Source organism: Cornus florida, unplaced genomic scaffold (genome assembly GCF_030987335.1).
Source record: "Cornus florida cultivar Cherokee Brave unplaced genomic scaffold, ASM3098733v1 CherokeeBrave_3.0.0_Hap2_Chr06, whole genome shotgun sequence".
Classification (NCBI taxonomy): domain Eukaryota; kingdom Viridiplantae; phylum Streptophyta; class Magnoliopsida; order Cornales; family Cornaceae; genus Cornus; species Cornus florida.
This window is the reverse complement of record NW_026775576.1, coordinates 82,592,174-82,614,321: the sequence shown is the minus strand read 5'-3', so window position 1 is coordinate 82,614,321 and position 22,148 is coordinate 82,592,174. Positions and strand designations below refer to the sequence as shown.

General features: G+C 35.7%; 3 protein-coding genes across 3 annotated transcripts; 1 reads left to right on the top strand and 2 right to left on the bottom strand.

Moving 5' to 3' along the window:
• The first annotated feature begins 68 nt into the window (after positions 1 to 68).
• Positions 69 to 962, top strand: LOC132314444 (classical arabinogalactan protein 9-like). Its single transcript, XM_059813307.1, has one exon. The coding sequence runs from the start codon at positions 69 to 71 to the stop codon at positions 960 to 962; it is 894 nt and encodes a 297-aa protein (XP_059669290.1).
• An 821-nt stretch (positions 963 to 1,783) lies between these two features.
• Positions 1,784 to 5,757, bottom strand: LOC132312373 (uncharacterized). The gene is made up of 3 exons (XM_059810715.1): positions 5,221 to 5,757; positions 4,536 to 4,652; positions 1,784 to 3,919 (listed from the first exon to the last, which is right to left on the bottom strand). The coding sequence occupies exons 1-3, from the start codon at positions 5,509 to 5,511 to the stop codon at positions 2,126 to 2,128; spliced, it is 2,202 nt and encodes a 733-aa protein (XP_059666698.1). The 5' UTR covers positions 5,512 to 5,757; the 3' UTR covers positions 1,784 to 2,125.
• A 1,162-nt stretch (positions 5,758 to 6,919) lies between these two features.
• LOC132312371 (DEAD-box ATP-dependent RNA helicase 10-like) lies at positions 6,920 to 21,913 on the bottom strand. The gene is made up of 14 exons (XM_059810713.1): positions 21,836 to 21,913; positions 21,137 to 21,284; positions 20,747 to 20,870; positions 20,549 to 20,618; positions 18,675 to 18,737; positions 15,701 to 15,775; positions 14,377 to 14,496; positions 13,431 to 13,472; positions 13,267 to 13,341; positions 10,599 to 10,745; positions 10,318 to 10,455; positions 9,031 to 9,142; positions 8,866 to 8,954; positions 6,920 to 7,196 (listed from the first exon to the last, which is right to left on the bottom strand). Exons 2-14 carry the CDS (start codon positions 21,270 to 21,272, stop codon positions 7,044 to 7,046), a joined length of 1,344 nt encoding a protein of 447 aa, XP_059666696.1. The 5' UTR covers positions 21,273 to 21,284; positions 21,836 to 21,913; the 3' UTR covers positions 6,920 to 7,043.
• Positions 21,914 to 22,148: the final 235 nt, after the last annotated feature.

Below are 22,148 nucleotides of genomic sequence, written 5' to 3'. Positions count from 1 at the left end.
GAAGATCAATGCAACTACTCAAAGATCCCATTCATCCAAGAAGCTCAATCATCAAATCCACAAAGAAAATGGATGTCATGAGTATGGTGGCCACACAATTGGATTCCAAAGACACTGTACCTTATAGTGTGAATTCACCACTCTCTCTACCACCCTATGAATCACTTGCACCAATTCCCTTGCCCGAAAATACCCCTCCATTTTGTTTATATCCACCATCTACCCCACAACCTCCTCCTACAACCATTCCAACCCCAGGTGGTGGATACAACCCATCACCAACAATTCCTATTCTAAGCCCACCTCCAAGCCCAATCGTCACAGTCCCTAGCCCAACAGAATATGTTCCATCCCCGAATCCACCGGAAAGTGTTCCCGGCCCACCTAGTTTGGTCCCAAGTCCACCAGAAAATGTACCTAGTCCTCTTATCTATGTTCCAAGTCCAACTGAACCTGTACTGAGCCCACCTTCTTATGAGCCGAGCCCTGTTCTGAGCCCACCTTCTTATGAGCCTAGCCCTCCAAGTTCTGTTCCAAGCCCATCCTCCAGCGTTCCATCCCCGGCAGGGTTTGGTCCAAGCCCACCCTCTACGGTACCATCCCCTTTTGGGTTTGCTCCTAGCCCACCGGTTTTCCAGCCTCCTGTGGTGTACCCACCACCCAGGGGGCCACCACCTCCCCACACTGGCCCAAAAATTACTCTCTGGTGCGTCGCTAAGCCCGCAGTGCCTGACCCGATTATTCAAGAAGCCATGAACTACGCTTGTGGGTCTGGTGCAGATTGTGATTCAATACAGCCCAGTGGATCATGCTTTGAGCCCAACACAGTGCTTGCACATGCTTCATATGCTTTCAACAGTTACTGGCAGAGAACCAAGGTGGCTGGAGGCACGTGTGACTTTGGAGGTGCAGCAATACTAGTCTCTGTGGACCCCAGTGAGTTCCTCACAACTGAATTATGATAGTAGTAATACTATGTCCTCACACACACACACACACACACACACACACACACAAATGCATCATTTCCCACTCTATCTTGCTAATATATGGACTCTCTGCAGGTAACGATGGGTGCCATTTTATGTACTACTGATTACTGAAGATCAGTACGTCTTTTGAAGTCAGGAAAACCACAATGCATTTCTGAAAAAAAAAAAAAAAAAAGGGAAATAGGCTAGTCTTGGTCTCTATAGCAATTTTCTATTCATGGTGAGCTGTATAACTAGTTATAGATCTTATTTGGTGGAACCCATTTGGATTTTGGAGCTTTAGGGTTTTGAATAGACATTTAAGTATTTGAAATTCTTCTTCTATATATTATGATGGGATCGACCTCTCCTCCATGGATGTATAAGCTGCAATGCAGTAACTTTTTGAACATATATATCAATAAAAATGGACTAAGGAATGATGTAAATCAATGACAGCCAACTGCATTTCAAAATTGTATGCGCGAATGGGAATTTGATGCTTGATGTTTGATCAGTTTCAGCTTTCAACTCTACTATATTAGCATTGCTCTGATTACATAGATGTTTAGATTTCTAAATTCTAGGGCTAAAAAGGCCATTACCAAGTACTAATCCTGTACATGATCTGGAATAGAAATAAAATAAAAAGGAATCTGATTCAATGAAAACTTTGTTCAAGGCTTTCCCCACACTAAATGCAGAAAAAACAGTGAATCTCTTGAACAATGAGCCATTTCAAATGTACATTTAAAAAAGCCAGAGAACTTCAATTAAAATTAAAAATACTCTACTATGGTTAACAATGCCAATCACGTAACGGCGGTTTTACTTAAAACATGAAATATGTGAAAGCAAAAAGATAGAAGAATTTCATGTAATTTCCACCATCAGAGAACACAGTTACAATTTTCAGATGTTCAAGAAGTAAGTATTCTAGTATGCTATCCTTCAATTACCAACACTTTTATCCTCCCATTGATTTTCACAAGAAACTAACATTTGTGTCTATTTAAGTCTATGTACTTTTTTTTTTCTTTTCTTTCTATGATATGTAATTTTACCTTTCCCATCATTCGGGACGATGCCTCCACTTTCCAACTCCCTTCACACATGGTTCATGTTCTTCCTTGCTTAACCCCCCACAAAATGAATCACTCCACCTTATATTCATCATCACCCAATCCTTCAGCACTGGACATTGTTGTTTTCGCATTAAAGGCACAAACTTCTACTTGGTGGTCGATAATTTGCTCCTCGAGCTTTTCACCTCCACCAGTGCAAATGAATGTCATGTGACATTCTGCATTTTCTTCACCCACAGTGATTTCCTGATCCGGATCCTTGATTCTGGGCGATGCAGACAGGCCACGACGGCGTTGATATGTCTTCAATGATCCTGTGGCTGCTACAGGCAGGCTGCTGTTTACAGCAATTCCCTGCTCTTGCAACTTTGCATCCTTACCAATCAATCCCTTTCCCTCTTCTCCATTGTCTTTTTCCGATAATCTATTTTCATTGTCATCAACGCTTTCATTTCTGGTAGAGACCTCAAAACTTCCACTGCTCTTTTTACCAGCAGAGCTTTCCTGAGATGTTTCCACATTGAGGCAGCTATCACAAACTTTGGTTTGTGCATCAGATGACTTGTTTCCAAATATTGGTTTGACCAATTTTCTTTTCTTGAGCTGTTCTTCAGACAAGCACACACCCATCCCATCTATACAGTCTTTTCCCTCAGTTTTGCATTGCATCTTCAACATTTCACCTTTGCGCTTCAAATTCAGAAGTGGAATTTCTTCTTCCATTCTTCCCCTGCTCCATGTATCCTTAGGATGCTTTTCAGCTTGAGATGCACCTTCAATCATCTCCAACTGAACAGTCACGCTCAAACTCTTACCATCATCATTATTTCTGATAAACACTTCACGTCCTCTACTTTTCTTCTTCCATCGAAGATCTTTTTTGATATTGTGCCTTGACTGATTCGCCTTGGCATTGAATTCCTTGTCTTGCACAGTGCCTTTTGATGCAAAATCCAAGCGAGAGAATACACTACCTCTCTTGTTTTGAGCATTACCTTCCTTTTCCCGTGAACTGTATTTAGCTTTCCTTGTCTTCGTCCAGTTGTCGTGTCTCTGCTGCAACTTTTTCATAATTTCATGCACCGAATTTTCCAATTTGGAAGTGGCATCATTTTCTAGTGCAGCAGCTTCTGAAACCAAATTCAAACGAGAATTTTCCAATTTGGAAGTGTCTTCATTTTCTCGTGGAGCAGCTTCTGAAACTAAATTCAGACGAGAAAAGACACTAGTTCTTTGTTTTGGTGTATCAGAATACAGACCCTTGACACAAGGATGGTTGTCACTCTGATGGACTGGATTGCTCTGATAATTTCCATCATACGGACCTCTATCTGACCAGAATGCAACGGATGGATGATTTAAAGCCGTGTGTCCAAAATGAGAGGCATCAATGTCAGATTCAGAGAAAGAAGAGTCTTCATGACAATAAGACATAGAGGATTCTATTTGGTTGCTTTCCAAATCCTCATCCACTTCGGAAGAATTCCTCATCTCTGTGGGGTCAGAATCTTCAGGGGAAGACAATGGTATGAAATCTCCAAGAATTGATGAAGAACTAGAAGAAGAAAAATCAGCATGCTCCTGTTTTCTTTGCAATGGAACTGATAGATCAGAAACTTCACTGTTGGTTCTAAGCATTATTGGATGCCGAAAATCTGCGTCCCGTGAGCAGACAACTATGGATGATAACCTAGGCAGATTTCCAACCATGGGTCTATCATTTCCTAGACCAAGCTTCCCAGATTCAACCAAGGAATTTACTTCATCTGAAGACTCGTGATGCCTTCTCTTGACTTTCTTTTCCCCTATAAATTTCTGAACTCTAACCTTTCTACAAACAAACAACCATAGTAGCCTGTAAACCTGCATGCTTAAAAAGATAAAATGGTGTTGGAAACAGCAGTATTTTCTAGCTTCTTCTATCACATCCACATTCAAGCTCATAAAGGGTTGCTTACTTGCTTTTTCAAGTCGTACACATTTATGTAGTTCAATTCATTTAACAATTGCAGCTACCAACAACAGACTTCCATAGGTCATAACTACTGTGTCACCAAGTAAGGCTATTTTGCAATATTCATATCTCTTTTTGGGCTGGGATCCTCTCCTCTTGAAATTGTCACTTGAGCATCTATTAGTGTGTCATCCAATAAATGCTCAGATGGCAATTTTTTAGAAGAGAATCACTTCCCTTCGCTACACATTTATACAGTTCATTTCATTCATAGTTGCAGTAACCCATAACAGACGTTCATCAGGTCAAAGCTATAGTGTCACCCAGGACTAAGGCTATTTTGCCATATTCACCCAAATTTTCTTTCCCAAGAGCACAAATGAACTGATAAATACCCTGCTCTGGCATACTGTGTTTATGTCAAACTGAACATTTAAACTGGGCAACCGAGAATATGAATCCTTGAACAAAATGATAAATGCAATTTTTGGGGCAAAAAACAAGAAGATGAAGGAAAGAGAGGACCTGATCCTTAGACAGACCGAAATTGAACTTGTTCGGTGCATAGTAGTTATCTCTGATGGCATCACGGAATTCATTTTCATATAAAGGACGACAATTCCAAATTACACTGAATCGAACCTGAATGAAAACAAATCCAGAATAAGCATTAAAATGCTTTAATAAGGGGTAAGAGTTACATCCCAAGACAGCAATAATAACCACATAAACTCACAATAAATGAATACAATAGGCAACATAAAAGTTTCTTTACATAATTAATGCTATGGATGAGCAGAGAACTGGTTTATTAAGTTTCAGAAAATAACACAAATCACACTATATCGAATAGAAATACACCCTTTCGAGCCCAAAGCGAAATAAATTCAGAATAAGTATTAAATTGCTTCAATAAGAGACAGAAACACATTTTAAAGCATCATTATATAGCTAGAAAAAAGTCTCAGACTAATTAATGCTGTTCAATACCAGACCTGAGCAGAGGAACTGCTTCAATAAGTTTCAGAAAATAACACGAATCACACTATATCGAACAAAAATCACACTAAATAATAAATTCAGAGTAAAATCTAACCCAAAGCATCATTAAATTGCTTTACAAACTTGAACTCAGATACTAATCAATGCTATGGAACAGCAAAATGAAAATATAAGCTAAAAATTAACGCAAAGAATCCTTGAAAAATACCTGAGCAGAGAAATATTTGCCCGACGATGCATAAGCATTTGGCACAATATTCATTGAACCGTCCGAAATCGCCTGAAAAACTCCATGAAGCTCCCTCTCCTCGTACTCAAATAGGAAGAGGAGCATTCCAGCTCTGACCTTCTTCACGACATCGGCGCAAGAAGATGGAAGTCCAAAGAGCTTCCTCTCGAAGCACTCCCCCATCGTTCTCCTGTTCGACATGAAGATGGCGCCGAATTCCGGAAGCCTTCCGTTGCCGCGCTTCACCGAAGCATCATCATCCATCGCCATTGAAGTAGATCAGAGCAAAAGATCACACTCTGCAACAAAGTAATTTCAATCGGTACAATGCAAGGGCTGTGTGTGTGTAGAGAGAGAAATGTAAGAGATTCAGTACAGTATATGCATGGCTATGTACATATATGACACTAGTACAGTAAAATGAGTATTAAAAGAGGAAGCATCAATTCCATATATATGTGTGTGTATATATATATAATGTAGAGGGAGAGAGATCATCGAACACACAGATTTCAATACCTTGAAGCAAATGATTGGGATTTTCAGAGATGAGATAAACCCTAGAATTATACCGCTAGTGAAAAGTGAAAAGACAAAATGTTTTCTCAGCTTCAATTTTGAGAAGGAATGAGTATTTCTTATCCTCCACTTGATTTTTTATAACAAACTATTTATGACGTCACTGTCCGTACATAAAAGTGGAGTGTAGGAAAATAACAGATTAATTTGGTGGGCCCCACAAATAGTTGAGGACATTTTTGTCATTGAGATACGCAACTAACTCTTCCATAACCATTTAGCCTTTTTCTTTATTTTTTATTTTTATTTATTTTTTGTTTGTTAGTTGGAAGGGGTGTTTGACAATGAAGCTATCAAATGACGCAATTGAAGAGAGCACTATTTTGTGATTTAAACTCTAATTTTAAAGTAATTATAAAATATGAGATTACTTTTGAAGGGCAATTATGTCATTCTATTTTTTGAAAAAGAAAAAAAAGTGTTAGAGAATATTTATGGTATATTTTTAAAATTAATTATAAAATATGAGAATACTTTTTAAGGACATTTATGCCATTCTATTTTTTTTTAAAAAAAGAAGAAATAAGTGTTAAGAGAATATTTATGGATTTTTTTTTTTTTTTAAATTGAGTATTTAGTATTTACAAATTCCAATCTTGTAAATAAATTTAGTTCCAAATCTATACGAATCAAGTCCCAATATTGTCTAGAATAGCTATGAACCCGAGAACAGAGCTTGAACTGTTTATGAACAGCTCAGTTCATTTCATTTATATGGATCTCAATATCACGTTGTTCATTGCTTCCAATTGTCGTACTTGGGGGTGATAAGTATGCATAGTCAGATAGAAGAGGAATAGCAATCACAAGAAGAGCAACTTCAATCATGGAGTTCTGTCGAGAGTTAGAATCGAACTACTGATTTTTTTGGTCCCAATTGAATAAATAATCCGTACTAACCGCCCACAAAATTGTCGATAATACATAATGTTGAAGGATATAAATATTAAAATTACACTCTCTCTAACAGTTTAAGCTGATGCCTCGCAACCCAGTTGGATAAAAGCCTCCAGTGGAACTTAAGTATCCAGACTCGCGCGCCTCCACACCTACCAACATAATCTAGTATTTCTTGCCTTGCCAAAAAAAAAAAAAAAGCTTTTGGAGTAGATGGTATAAAATATGTATCATAACCAAAATCACCATACGATGTTCTGAAAGTAGTTTCCCTTGCCATAAAAAACATATCTAAAAATGAATGCAATGCCGAACTCCTAGAAAAATTAAACAAAATTTTGAGCAAAGGATCTGTTCAACCATCTTTTATCTGCCTTCTTCGAGAACTTCCCATTCTTAGCTGAATATCTGTCAATTTCTTCATCGCCATCATCTCCTCGCCAGTTTCTTTTATTCTTGCCTCTGGTTTCTTTAGTTGTCTACAGAGGTTTAACAGAAACAACGAGAAATAAAGCATAAATTAAAGGAAACATTAGCAAGGGATAAAGGGTATTAAAACAGTCATGAATGAAACTTTTGTAATAGAAAGTAAGAGAGTTAAAATATGGTTAGAAGAACTGGCATGTGATAGGAAAGATTGGAGAGAGTGACCCCTTCATATGGGATTAAGCCAAGGATGACGACGATGATGAATAAATGAAACTTGTGTAGGGTTAATCCCCTTAAATTCCAAAATGAACAGAGACATGCTAGTGAGCCAAGAGAAGGGACAAATGGTTTTTCTACTTTCCGCAACACGTCCACACACTCTTGAGATAAATTACTACATGGTCTGTGGGACCATGTGGTCCTGTCAAATAACAAGCTGCCACACAATCAAATGTGTCAGCTTTATTCAACTTTTTGATTGCGTGGCAACTTGTTATTGGCCGGGACCACATGGTCCTGGACAATGTAATAATTTCTCCACTATTAAGGCCAAAAAGCTCCAGAGGATTCCTTCAATAGCTTCTTCACACATTCTAATTTATTTTCATCCCAACAATATTTCATAGTTTAGAACTGTATAAGCAACAATAGCATATTACATTTCCCCACGAGTAAAGGAAGTTCAAGCCCAAGTTCTAGTAACATATTCGTTCGAAAAAATGAGTTGAAGATGCACCATATCCGTGTTTCCAGATGAAAAAAAAAAATCTCTTAGAAAGCTAGAAAAGAACAGAACTGTGCCATGAAAGAGAATGTAACGTTAGAAAATTTAATCCATTCTTAGATCTTTTCCACTTTCTTCCTGTTCTTTCTACGCTCATTAGTCATTAGAGGACATTTGAAGGTAGGGATGGCTGGTGCACAAGGAATCCCATGTCAAATCAAGAACTCATGCACATTTGTGCAGCATCAGGGGATTTCCATGAAAGATATGCTTTTGTCACAAACATTATATTTGCATCATGAATTAAATTGCAATATTATTAATACATAAAAATGTGCATGACCCACCGGAGACCCTATGGAAAGATATGCTTTTGTCACAAACATTATCTTTGCATCATGAATTAAATTGCAATATTATTAATACATAAGAATGTGCATTACCTACCAGAGACATAGGTTCTCAAATAGTCAACATGTCTCAAGTTTAAAATGGTTGCAATCATATGTTATAATAGTGCTTACAATAGATGATCTAATTCTTACAATAGATGATCTAATTGTTATGAAACAATTTTTCAATATTGAATTTGTAAAGCAGTAAACCACTAATGCCTATTCCAAGGACTTGATGCTTCAGAGATGTTCTGTTTCTAGTATTATATTGCTGTAAAGTACAGCCAGTTCTAATGCAATAACAGTTCAAAATGACATTATGATGGATGTCAATAGAAATCATGATTAGCACTATTTAGTTGCCAACCCAACAGAGGACATTACTGAACTGCAAAGTCCGTGGTGTCCATACGAGTTCATCAATTTGAAAGGCTGGATCAGTATATTAGCAAGTGAAATTTACCACTAACCCCTATGCATATAAACAAGGACATTGATTTGTAAAATCCATATTTGCTAGAACAAAAACTCTTGCTTTTGTTTGGAAAAAAATTTAAACAAGGATATTTAATATAACAATGGAAAGTAAAAAATTAATACCATATGGGATATTTTACTGGCCTCCTTTACCCGTTCCTGTAGTAGCAGCACTTCTTCTTTTTGACTCGGAAAAACAGGTAGCATTTTACCTGAAATACAAATAAAATGTTCATCTTAGGAACACTTCCACTGTATTAACACCCTAGTATAGCAAGAGTTGCCTACCAATAAGGTGCTCTATCAGCTTATACCACTCCACCTCATACTGATTCACCAAAGAGATTGCAACCCCAGACCGTCCTGCCCGAGCAGTTCTTCCAACTCGATGTATATAATCCTATAGACCATTACATGGATAGACAAATTAAGGTGAGTCATATTAAGCAAGAATTACTAAATTCTCTTCATAAAGTTGTTGTACGAGGTAAAACTAAGATAAGTAAACATTGATTTTTAGTGATGTTTATTATTGCCAAAAGCAGGCACAGAGAGAGAGAGATAAAGAGAGAGGAGGTTATGATAGTGACAAAATTAAGAATGTAGGAATATTCAGAATATATATATATATATATATATATATATATATATATATATAATGGAGCAAAGCGAGCGAGAGAGAGAGAGAGAGAGAGAGAGAGTTTATAATCTAAATAAATCAGATATGAGAGATACAATCCAGGTGTCAGTTGAAATATTATCAATGCCTGTGATGTATAATAAATAGATCATTTAAGCACGATACAATCTGGTTAAATAATATGATTGAAAAGCCACTTTATTTCCCGGTAAATCCATCATTCATAAAAAAGGAAAAGGGAAACTGTACAAAGTGAGGGCCAAAGCCCAAAAAAAGCGCAAAGGCAAAAACCAAACAGCAACAAAAACAAACAAGACCCAGCCAAAAGCTAGCCAACAACCAACCGTTGCATCAACAACTATGGAGAACAGTTGGATGTGCAACGGCCAGAAAACACACACACAGCTAGGGCTCAAGGAAGACACAGCTTGGAAGGCTCCAAGCTGCTGTGATAGTTCTAGAGGCCTTATTGTCCCTGAGTTTAGAAGCCAGAAGGCGATTACGTACACTACTATAAATCAATATTCGAACAGAGCCTGATGATCAGTGGCGTCTGTTTCTCTCCCTCCAAATAAAATAGATACAGGCAGTGAGACAGTCTGAAAACAAATGCATCAGGGGATTTGGTATTAGGTCTCCACATCGAAACAATACAGTTCGCAATGTCATAGATGTTAGAGTCCCCATTGTAAATCCCACACAAATGTTACCAGGTATGTTTAATTGTTTAAGAGGTGGTCTCTAGATCTTTTTATTGTTGTTAAACTGAAAAAGGTTAAAAAACAGAAAAAATCACAAACAAAAGCAGGACTAAAGCTTGAAACCGAAACTGCGGAAGGGATACTTGTGAAGACTCAAGAAAAGGAGCAAAGGGTTTGGGCTAAAATTACATATCAAAACATGCATATTGACAAAACAACGGAAAAAACGTCAACCTTTGAGTTCGTTGGAATATCATAATTGATGACCATATCCACAGATGAAATATCAAGTCCTCTACTGGCAACATCGGTGCAGATAAGAATATTGCACTCTCCTGCCTTGAACTTGTTTAAAGCTCCAAGCCTCTTGGCCTGCAACACATTTTTCATGGACTCATTAGGATGAATTAGGGATAATAGCAAAGAGTTACTAAAATAACTAAATAAAAATTAAGTGTGTAAAGGAAAAATGCAGTTGTTCTTGGCCAAATCTATCATAAAATACAAATATATACCTGGGTCATTCGACCGCTAATTGGGATGGCCCTTAAACCAAGGTTTCGAAGCATTAGAGCCAAATCGCGAGTTGAATCGCATGTCCGAGTGAAAACCATTGACGTGCTTCCAGACATTTCAGTCAGTATGTATACAAGATAACAATCCTGTAGCCAATGAAAGATATGAATTTAGCACTAAAGAAACACACCACACAACGGTGATATCCATCATGAACGCAAATTTTTTATTTTTTATTTCCTGGGTAAGATGATGGATTTTATTGATAAAAGACAGTAGAGTACAAGATACAGAACAAGGGATACCCTTGAAGACATAAAGGGCCACAAACAATCCCAAGCAGCAACAGGTCAACAATAATTAATCAATAAAGACCAACAACACTATTTCAAAACAGCAAAATTAAAAGATATCAAGGAGCTGCAGGTTTGAGAGATCCATGATCTCCCACCAGCAGCTTCTAGCAATGTCATCTGCCGAGTTTGTTTTGTTTTGATGCAGCCTCATATTCCTTTCTGTCCATAGATGCCAGAGAACTGTAGAGAAAACCAGTTTTTAAGGCCTGTGTTTAAAGTTCTGAACAATGAACCAATGTTGCAGTTGAAACAAACTAGTACAGTGAGGAATATCCCAACCCAGCAGATCAGCAAACCAATTCCAAACCATTCTTGCACGTGAGCAGGTGACAAGAATATGATCAAGTGAAACTGATGCCTCCCAACAGTTACGACATATTGAGGCTAAATGAAAACCTTTTTTCTTAAAATTTTCAAAACAGTGGAGTTTGTTCTGAATAGCTAAACAGTAAACAGGTTGTAACCGAAGCTCAAGGCCTGCAAGAAGACCAGTAAAGCTTGAACCACTGGACCTCGGTGTGGTGAGTTCTCCAATTATCCAATGCATATTTGAAGGAGAATGGGCCATGCCTCCATTGGATGATGTCACGTCCATTGGAGGGCATGGAAAGCAAAATTGCTTCAACTCTTTATTTAAGACGCATGCTTGGGACCCGAACCTACCTACTACTCTACCAGTTACAAGAATACATGGAAGGTAAAAATTTAAAGGATTGTAACACACACACACACACACATATTCCCTTCAGGAAAGTGGCATGTAATTACACCTTGAGACAAAAGCCAGATCCTTTAGATCTCATGCAGTTTCAGAATTAAATCATATCTATTTTTTAAACACTCATGTCTTGAGGCTTACTTTTTTCCTGCAGCATGCTTATTTTGTTTGTTTGTTTGTTTGTTTATTGTGGGGGTGGGGGGGAGGCCGGGCAGCAGAAAACCAAAGTGACCTTATCCACCATACAGGGGGTTCTGATCACCATATGCAAATTATTCTTTATATTTTTTTAATGAATAGTTTTATTTGTGTAAACTGGCAATTCAAACATCCAGTTGGAACATTAATCTAATTTAATTTATCCAATAATTTTTTGGAAGTATTACTTTATGTGAATACCTTTCAAACTTCTACTGTATTGTGAATATTTTCGTTACCTATGCTTGATTATATATAAGGAGAACGAGATTGGAGATATGTTTGTTCACACAATTAGTATTATGAATTAAGTGGAGGAATAATTCTAGTACACTATGTGATCATTATATACCCATGTAGTTGAAAACAAAATTCAAAAAAATAGCTATAAGACAAATTGTGTTCATGGACCAAAATTCGATCAACTAAGAAATGTTCACAAAAAAGACTGGTCAAAACATAATTTTGAGATGGATACATATGAAAAGACAGGAAGCTTAAAATTAGAAGTAAACACATTTATAAACTGAGAATTGATATCAAGTGGAGATAAAATGATAGAAAATCGACTACGATGGTTTGGACATGCACAACAAATAATTAAAGGGAGAGTGAAATGTATCAAATTGAGGATAGTGTAATATGAGGGGCTGAACAAAATTAACATGGGTTGAGAAAGTTAGGAAAGGCGTGCAGCATGTATTTTGACTAAAATTATGTAACTAAGCACGATGGCAAAATGGAACTTACGATCCCAAATGACCATGAAAAGACTTGGTTGAGTTGGTAGTTGAGATGTGTTAAGGTTCCTTAGAGATATTTGAAGATAATGAAATAATCAAGAGCCACCAACGACCAGAATGCATTGCAGTTTACCTAGAAGATGTAGATAATTTAAGTACTTTTTCTAATTATCTCTTCACTTTGTTGTTAATTCTTTAATCTTTCATTTTTTAAATAAAATCATATATGCTGACCATTATCTTCTGTTGTCTCATAGGTAATAATCTCATCTCTATCCACAATCACTTTTTATCTAAGTTTCAAATAATAATGTAAAGTGAGGTATTTGATGATGGCATGACAAAGCAGCTCGGGAGATGAACTAAATAAAGTAAATCCTCATGATCAAAACCAATTGATGTGTGCTTATTTTTTGCATCCTGTAGCCCAACTTTCTTGAACTGCCTCAAAATAAGCACCTTAACTTTGAGTAATGCCCCATTGAAATTTTGTACTTAATAAAGTATCCCATAACAGACACTCATAACCATTAAAGTTTCATTTCAAATTTTGGGTTACTGGCACCAATAACCAGCCACATTACTAGGCATTTAAAATTAGACTCTTGCTAAAATGTTAAAAGAGTATTGCGATGCCATGGAAGAAGGAAACCTTGTGTTTAGCAGGCATAAAGCACAACTGCTGCTTCAGTGTATCAACGGTCGAATATTTAGATGCAGCCTCAATCTGAAAGCACAAATAAATTGGCATTAGTTACAGATTCGCAAATAAAAAAGAAGAAAAAAAGAAGTGTTAGTAAGTTCTATTTATCATACCTTCACAGGATTCCTCAAACAGGCCCTCTGGAGCTTCCGCACCTGCATTAATGGGAATGCAATTTGGTCAAGCATTTAGCCCTGTACTACCATTTTCTTCTTGTCAGCAATTTACCCATACCTTGAATTAAAATACTAGTTTATCTAAGAAGGGCACTAAAACATGAATACTGAATAAGGTATCTTTACTGTTTCTTTGGAATCAAAAGTTACAATAGCATCAGCTCAATTATTGATGCAGAAATGCACGACAAAAAAAAATTTTCACATTTTTTTTCATTTTCCCTGTGCATTCGTGTCAAACTCTTATTTCCACTGCAAATCTGTGACATCCTTCTTATATCCCATGTATTTTTCTGGTGGACAATTATATGATTTACTGAAGGATGGATGCAAAAAGTAGAACCAGTAAACATGTTGGATCATCTGAAATGTGAAATGCTTCCTGAGGCACTCCACTGCTTCTTCCCGCTGTCGGAGGTGGCAGCTAATGTGGCCAACCTATTTGATCAGGTATGCTAGTGCTAAACTCAAGCTCAAATAAGAAATATGGTAAGAGTAAAAGGTGACAGGAATAATTGTTATACATACTATCATTCACTCTGTGAATATAATACAATTTCAGAAACAAGTTTCCCTAAAACTTGATTATTCAAACTTTTTGATGTTTTTTTCGGAAGCAGGATGCCTCATCATTTAGAAAGTACTGAGTAAAAATAGTTATAAATCCATTACTAATTTTTTAATTGATGTCCGACACAGTGAGAACTATTGAATTGGAAAACAGAAAGACAGTTTATCAAAATATTTATCTGCTGCTTTTTGTGAAGGCATCTAGTGTCAAGCAATCTTGAATTTACAAAAGTGAATAAACAAATGATGGAACAATCAGTTGGAAAATGATTTATGAACTTCTGAATACATGAAAATATATTCAAACATGTACCTTTTTTGTCATAGTAGCAGAAAATAAGTATGTCTTTCGCTCACGAGGAATGACTTTTAAAATTTCATCAATCGGTTTCTCAAAATCTTCATTCAGCAACCTATCTGCCTCATCTAGTACCTGCCAAGCATACACAGGTCCCGTAACCCAGAGCAGAACAGCTCACTTCATATGCAATGTAAACATGTAGCAAGAACTTTCATATTTCAGTATTTCCCCGCTCTTTTCAATACAAGAAGACTTTTTGACATCCAAGATAAGAATTGATTATACTTGGTTGACTCGTGAGATGCCTGGGCCAGATCAGCCACATAGCACAACATAACTCAAGACACACCAAGATATCTCGTGAGACATTCCAAGATGTAATTTAGCAACTCAAATACCAACCCAACATTTCTCTCATTCTTTCTCCTGCTCTCTTATGCTTGCACATTCATTCTCAACGCACCCAAGACTAAACTTTGCTCTCTACTCTCCTACATCAAAACACCAATTCATCATAACTTGCTTTGGGGTTTAGAGAAAATCACATTTGATCCAGCCTTGTTCTGGGTTGATGCCTTTTAATGATGTTCTACAGGAGGCTTACTGTCTCTTGAGAAGAAAAAAAGGAGAGCTATAAGAAGCAATAGGTATCTATCCAATCTTAGGAGTGGTATCTCAAGAAATAGCTTTCCCTAAAGAAGAAAGAGCACTTAACCATTCAAAAGGTAGTGAAGGCCTTATAGCAATTCCAGCAAAGTTTGTTCAACCATAAAAATTAGGTCCACTTTTCTATTCTTTGTTCTACCATATAAGGTATATCTTCACCCTTTCTCCACGAGTGTTCTGAATTTGATTATGTATAAAAATTGATGATACATTGTTGAGTCATTTTTACTTCTTGTAGATCAAGGTAAACTCATTTAAAAAGGTATTACAGTAGACTTACTGTGGTAGCCCCTATGTTAATCTTTTAGGAAATTTTACAATTTTTTTTTTGATAAGTAGGAAATTTTACATTTTAAATGTGTTAAATGGTACTTTTTATCTTAATCCATATATTTCTCATTGTTTCTAATTTTTTTCACTATTCTTTTAGATTGTATCTATTGTTGTTCCATTTTATTGTGTATCTCCTAATAGGCAACCAATAGGTTGCATTTGAGTTGACCCATTGGCTCATAAGCCAGTGACAAATATACTGCAACTTTAAGATTGACTCTAAATATCAACTACAGTTCACATAGCAGAGATTATGAATATCCTGCATTGGACAAAATATTAAAAAGAGAGAGAAACACTAAAAAAAAACTCACATCAACATATGAGAAAATCTTACCAAGTATTTTAGCATGCGAAGAGAGAAACCTTTAGTATTGGACAGGTGATCCACGAGGCGACCAGGAGTTGCCACCTAAAATGAAGCAACAAAGCAAAATGAAAATAAAAAATAAACAACTGAAAGTCAACCAAAATAAACTAGTACAACAAAATCCATTATGTATACAAACTAAAACAGCTTTGTCATATTTTACAAGTTACTGACAAACTCACAAATATACATTTACATGAACAGAGATAAATAAAGCTTTCCTGAGATCTATCAGCGGTGACACGCAAACAAACGCTAACCTTGGATTGGTCAGCTCCTGCTGAGCAATGACACTGCTTCAATATTGTCAAGAACTTTTTGTAATATTAAAGATCAAGGAGATTATAGGCAAACTCAATACCCCGTCAGATCCACTTCTGTTTTGTTCCATAACCTTCAAAATAGGGCATAGCTCATGTATAGGACTTTTGACCTAAACATTTTCTGGAGTCACACAAGGATTTTAACCCATTTTAAGAAGACTAAATCCCACAGATGAATGAAAACCCATAAACCATGTGTACAATGAAATAACTCATAAACCTAAGAAGTCTACTTTTAGAATTATTGGCATCAGCCAGCTCACCAAACTATGTGGATTCACCTAAATCATTTTATTTAAGATTTCAAATACCAGAATAAAAGGTTTATATGAAAGGGTTCTGGATTTTCCAAAGATGGTGAAACCTAAGTATAATTTAAGTCTGAAGAAATTATGGATCGTTATCCTAGCCTCCGATATATGCAAAGCCAATCTAGACCCAAAGAGGGATGAATAGATCTTACATAACAATAACTAACTTTAACACGAATTAAAAATCGAACTACTATTAACTGTAATTTGAACTTCCAATTACTAGAGAGCATGTTCATGATCACAGATATGAAGCAAGTAAATAAAGTAAATCAAACACACGTGAACACACGATATTTATGTGAAAAATCTCATAGGAAAAAAACCCTGGATCTAATGTAGCCAAATCAAACCCGTTATTTAGAAAAAGTAAACAACTAGGTTCGCCATGCCAGATGACCAAACCAATCTTTGCTGCTGCCAGTCAATGGAGTCGCTCGTCACGCAATCCGCTTCTCCTTTAGCACAATGAAATCCGTGACTAGTAACGTTCAATCTTCATGAAGATACTCCCGTTGTTGATTACTCCTTCCAGCACTTGGATTATGGTAATCAACAATACACACTCACCATCTAGATATATGATGATAACAAATGCAAAACAAAGATAACTCTATTGCACTCAAATTCTTGGTTTGATTAGAGATGCTTGGTGTATATTTAGATATTTTGAATGCAAATTGTCTTTATATAGAGTTTAGAAGCCCAATAGGATTAGGGTTGCAAGTGTTTAAGTTTAATTTGGAAACTAATATACGCAAGGTCTGCTCAGTCGAGAAAAATTTTGATCGATGGAAACATGTCCAATGTCCTTCAATTGATCCATCAAAAAATGTCTTGTCCCAATTATAATATAATGTCAAAAATAGAAACTACCAAAACACTTTTATGCATTCTAAAAAGGATTTTTAAAAATCAAACATGTAATTAAAATATCTTAAAGCATTTAATGATATGAATACACATAAAACCCTATATTGGTGAATTCATTTAATGCATGTCCAATGTCCTTCAATTGATTTATCAAAAAATGTCTTGTCCCAATTATAATATAATTTCAAAAATAGAAACTACCAAAACACTTTTATGCATTCTAAAAAGGATTTTTAAAAATCAAAACATGTAATTAATAAATCTTAATGCATTTAATGATACGAATACACATAAAACCCTAAATTGGTGAATGCATAATTGAGAGTTGTAATTAGCTTTTTGCCCTTGAGTGATGCTTTAGACTCCACTTTTTTCCTTTAACAGAGGTAACTCAACTAACTAAACTAACTTTCAAAAAACTAATCAAAAGCTATAAAATAACATATACTTCAAGTTTTGAACAAATCTGCCAATAGTCAATATGGATGGAAAATACTTCCAAAATGTTTTCAAATGTTGTGGCCTACGAAAGTAACCCTAAAACCAGTTTGCTTTCAAAAAACCTAATCAAAAGCTAACACACACTTCAAGTTTTGAACAAGTGTGCTAACAAAATCCTATCAACCTAACATAGTCATATGGATGAAAAATACTTCCAAAATCTTTTCAAATGTTGCGGCCTACAAAAGTTACCGGAAAACCAGTTTGCATGTGCTACGTAGTCAACTTTCATAGAGAGAGCTTTGTCATCATGTGATTTCTTCTCAAGATTGCTGTTTTAGTACTCCCATTTTACAGAATAGGGTGGTTTCCAGTAGTTTTTTACTTTTGGTTTTCTTGATATACTTCCCAAACATCATTATTTTTGGCTCTCACTAAAGAGCAGTTCCTTGTACATTGTAATAAATTTCAAAACACAAGATTATGTCCTCTTGTTCCATTTTCTCTTTTCTTGAGTTGATGTTCATCCTTCACAAGGATAGAGGTCATCTATTATGGAAACTATATCGTCCCATTTAAAAATAAAAAAATAACAATAAGAAGCATGGTCTAGTTGAATTCAAGATATTATTTAATAAATTTCAAAACACGAGATTATGCCCTCTCACGCCATTTTCTCTTTTCTAGGGTTGATGTTCATCCTTCGCAAGGATAAAGGTCATCTATTACGGAAACTATATCGCCCCATTTAAAAAAAAAATTAACAATAAGCAGCATGGTCTACTTGAATTCAAGATATTATTAACAGCATTATCCCAATATAGTTGGAATTTGTAAAAAAGAAAATGAAAAAGAAAAAAGTAGCGATAGTATAAGATGTTTGCCATCATGTACAGTATCAGGTAGAAGTAGCTGCAGTCCACTATGAAAGAAGACAAAATTCATGTGGATCCAACTACCCATAATTTGAAAGAAAAATTAGAGAACACTTACAACAATGTGTGGTCGTTTTCCTAGGGCAATCTCCTGTTGCACATGGTCTATCCCTCCAACAAGCTGCAAATAATTTGTAGAATCACTTATTGACAAGGTTTGATCAGTGAAAAACAGATAGTTAAAAAATAAAAAGAAGAAGAAGAAGAAGAAGTAAAAGAAAGAACAAGAAAAACTCTGGTACACAATATACTTCAACAGAAGCATCACTCTGGTACACATTATACTTCAACAGTAGCATCATATAATAATAACAACCAAATATATAAGGCATTTAATTGATTCAAATTGCTGCCCCACACCCCCAACCCCATTCTTATACTTTCAGCAGCCTCTCGTTTCCCATCTTGCTAAAGTAATTAATTGTCTGAAGTTGGTTATCAGAAAAAAAAATAATACTAATAACTAGCTGCACTGATTCCTACCTCAAACAAACCGATATCATGCACACATTGCACTCAGTGTCCATTATTAGCAGGAAAGCATTCCTTAATCAAGAATTTTGTTTGACAAAATATAAACATTCTCCAATAAGAAATTGCAATTGAACAATTTGGTCGTCAGTTGTCACAGCTCGGCATCTATTGGGAAAGGCGAGCTTCTGAAGTCAGCAATTTGCAAGTGCTCACAGATAAAATGTTGGTTTGATCATTTTCCAGCACTGAACACCACCTCAGAAAAGATGTCCCCAAAGAAATAAACAACAAAGAAAACAATTGCACTTAGTTGCAGCCTGCAGGAGTAACATGTGACCCACGCTAGTAGACAGCAACACAGAAACTTTATGAAGGATTCAAGGTTTGGTAAACCAGAATTTCATGCAAGTCTATCCACACTCACATATTTACTATCGAAATTTGTAACTCAAGTGAAGCAGCTACCAATTTCCAACCGTCAGAAGACAAAAATCAATAATCAAGCCAGGCTTCTTCATAAATACTATGCCCATTAGGTAGTCCTGGTACATGGGCAAATCCATCTTCATCTCTTTGATGTTTTCTCTAATCTCTGAAAGGAGTTTCATACAGCAAGAGATCCTTGCAGAAGTTGCCAAATATATATTAGATATAAAAGGATTTTATCAACAAGGTGCACCTTGCTTTTGCAAGAAATTGTGCATATAAATGGCTCCTTTTCAGCATTTACTCCATAGATTGTAGTTCCAAACCAGTGCAAAAGAGTGTATGAAACAATTAATTTGAGTCTACTGCTGTATATTACAATTCATCTCATTCCTATCACTTAATCATAGAAAATAAATCTAATGTTTCTTCACAACTTGGACCTGTTTAAGACCTTCCTTTTGCAAACCATGTGAAGATAGAAGTGATGGTAAAGGATAACTCCAGGATTTCCCTTGTAATATGAAAAAAAATTCACTACCTTTAGCAAAAAGCAATCTAATCTAATAGGCAATTGTGTTAACTACTACACTGAAGAGTGCTCAAGGCCTAATGTTTCAAAGAGGACAAAACAACAAATTGACTTTTCAACTTAAGGTGACAACCTAAATTAACATAACATGCAACAAATACCATAGCATTTCATCACAAGAATAAGTGAAATCTAACATCAGAAATACTGTGACTTTAAGTATATATCCACACACATATGTTTATATATTGTCTAATCTAATAGGCAATTGTGTTAACTACTACACTTGAGAGTGCTCAAGGCCTAATGTTTCAAAGAGGACAAAACAATAAATTGACTTTTCAACTTAAGATGACAACCTATATTAACATAACATGCAACAAATACCATAGCATTTCATCGCAAGAATAAGTGAAATCTGACATCGGAAACACTGTGACTTTGAGTATATATCCACACACGTGTTTATATATTGTCTAATTCGTTTACAGAAAACTCACCACTGCACATTTTACACCAATGCCAGATCCTAAAGCTTCAAATTGTTCAGCGATCTGAATAGCAAGTTCTCTAGAATAAGGGGGGAAACAATGAATGATATAAAGCATATCAAAATCTAGATAAAATCCAATTATAAGAAAAGATGTACAAAAACTAATTTTCTTCTCAAAATCAAACCAACAAATCAGATGACAAACCGCGTTGGAGAGATCACACATGCAAAGAACACTTGTGGAGTTTCTAAAAGGGCTTGGAGTATAGGGAGTGCAAAAGCTCCAGTTTTACCAGAACCCGTCTGTGCAAGTCCTATCAGGTCCTTTCCTAAATCAAACAAATCCTTAGAATAGAACCAGCATGTCAAGCATGTACTGAGAAGGAAAAATGCCCCATAAATTATGGATATGAATCCAATAGATATACAGTGGATGACTTGAAAAAGAACATAGTTATCATTAAGATACTAGAAATATACTAAAAAGGAGATTTCCAGTAAAAAACGAAATATACTAAAAAAGAGATTTCTTGTAAAAAACAAAATATAAATAAGAAATATCATTGTATAAGATGAAGATATAAAGAGAACAGACCTTCCAATGCATGAGGAATAGCTTCAGCCTGTATCTTGGATGGGTTTTTCCAGCCCAAGGTATCACAGGCCTCCACCAATTGCTCACATACTCCCAGATCTTTAAATGACTTGACCTCTTCTGCGTCCTCTGCCATCCTTTTCAATATCTACCCAAAAAAATAAAGGACATCAAATTAAGTTTTTTAAAATAAAAAAAAAAAATTTGACTGATATCATATGGAAATATTTTTTTCCTATAAAAGTATCAAATTGAAATACTAAAACCAAAAACTTAGTTTTCAACAAGCACATCCATATCCAAACTATTCTTGGGATAATCCTTTTCATGGTGTTACCATTGTATTCAATGCCAATGCCACTAATTTCTAATCCATGTCCTGAACAGATTACACTACCCTTTCAGTTATCAGTGAGAGCTACTTGAAGCATAGCTTATGAAGATCCATAATGCTTTCATTCTCAGCAATAGATGGGTCTTCATTCTCAACAGTACCATTTATAGAAATTAAAACATAAAAGAAGAGAGGAACATGTTTGATTCAGTTTATAAAAAATAGTTATTTTCACATTCTTGAGAAATAAACGCAAATACTGATCATCAAAATCATAAATCTTCTATTTTCTTTCCTAATCCCTACTTGTTTGTCTTATAAATATTAAATATCTACTAATTTCAAAAAAATAAATAAATAAATACCTGATTCCCTTGTCAATGTTCCCTTGAGAGTGTGTGTGTGTGGGAGAGAGAGAGAAGTTATACTATTTGATGCGTTTCTTGTTGGAGAAGGAGGTTTAATCGACTTTTATATTTGCAGTATGGTACTAAACTCATGTTGTATTGGTTCACTAAACGGGTCGGGTTCGAATCCTGGACTCGAAATAAAATTTGAGGCTAAACAATGCTTGAATGAAAAATAATAATGATTTTTTTTAATGAAAATTGCTGAATAAAGGGCAAGAAAATTAATAAATAAATTCAAAACTAAAACAATTAAATGTGTTACATGGTT

Excerpts from the sequence above, each read along its gene's own strand:
- LOC132314444 (XM_059813307.1), top strand. The coding sequence starts at position 69 with ATGGATGTCATGAGTATGGTGGCCACACAATTGGATTCCAAAGACACT.
- LOC132312373 (XM_059810715.1), bottom strand. The coding sequence starts at position 5,511 with ATGGCGATGGATGATGATGCTTCGGTGAAGCGCGGCAACGGAAGGCTT. Across the intron at positions 4,653-5,220 it reads GCAAATATTTCTCTGCTCAG|GTTCGATTCAGTGTAATTTG; the intron begins GTATTTTTCAAG and ends GTTTTCATTCAG. Across the intron at positions 3,920-4,535 it reads TCGGTCTGTCTAAGGATCAG|GTTTACAGGCTACTATGGTT; the intron begins GTCCTCTCTTTC and ends TTAAGCATGCAG.
- LOC132312371 (XM_059810713.1), bottom strand. The coding sequence starts at position 21,272 with ATGGCAGAGGACGCAGAAGAGGTCAAGTCATTTAAAGATCTGGGAGTA. Across the intron at positions 20,871-21,136 it reads TATTCCTCATGCATTGGAAG|GAAAGGACCTGATAGGACTT; the intron begins GTCTGTTCTCTT and ends TGTTTGATTTAG. Across the intron at positions 14,497-15,700 it reads TTCGCATGCTAAAATACTTG|GTACTAGATGAGGCAGATAG; the intron begins GTAAGATTTTCT and ends TATGCTTGGCAG.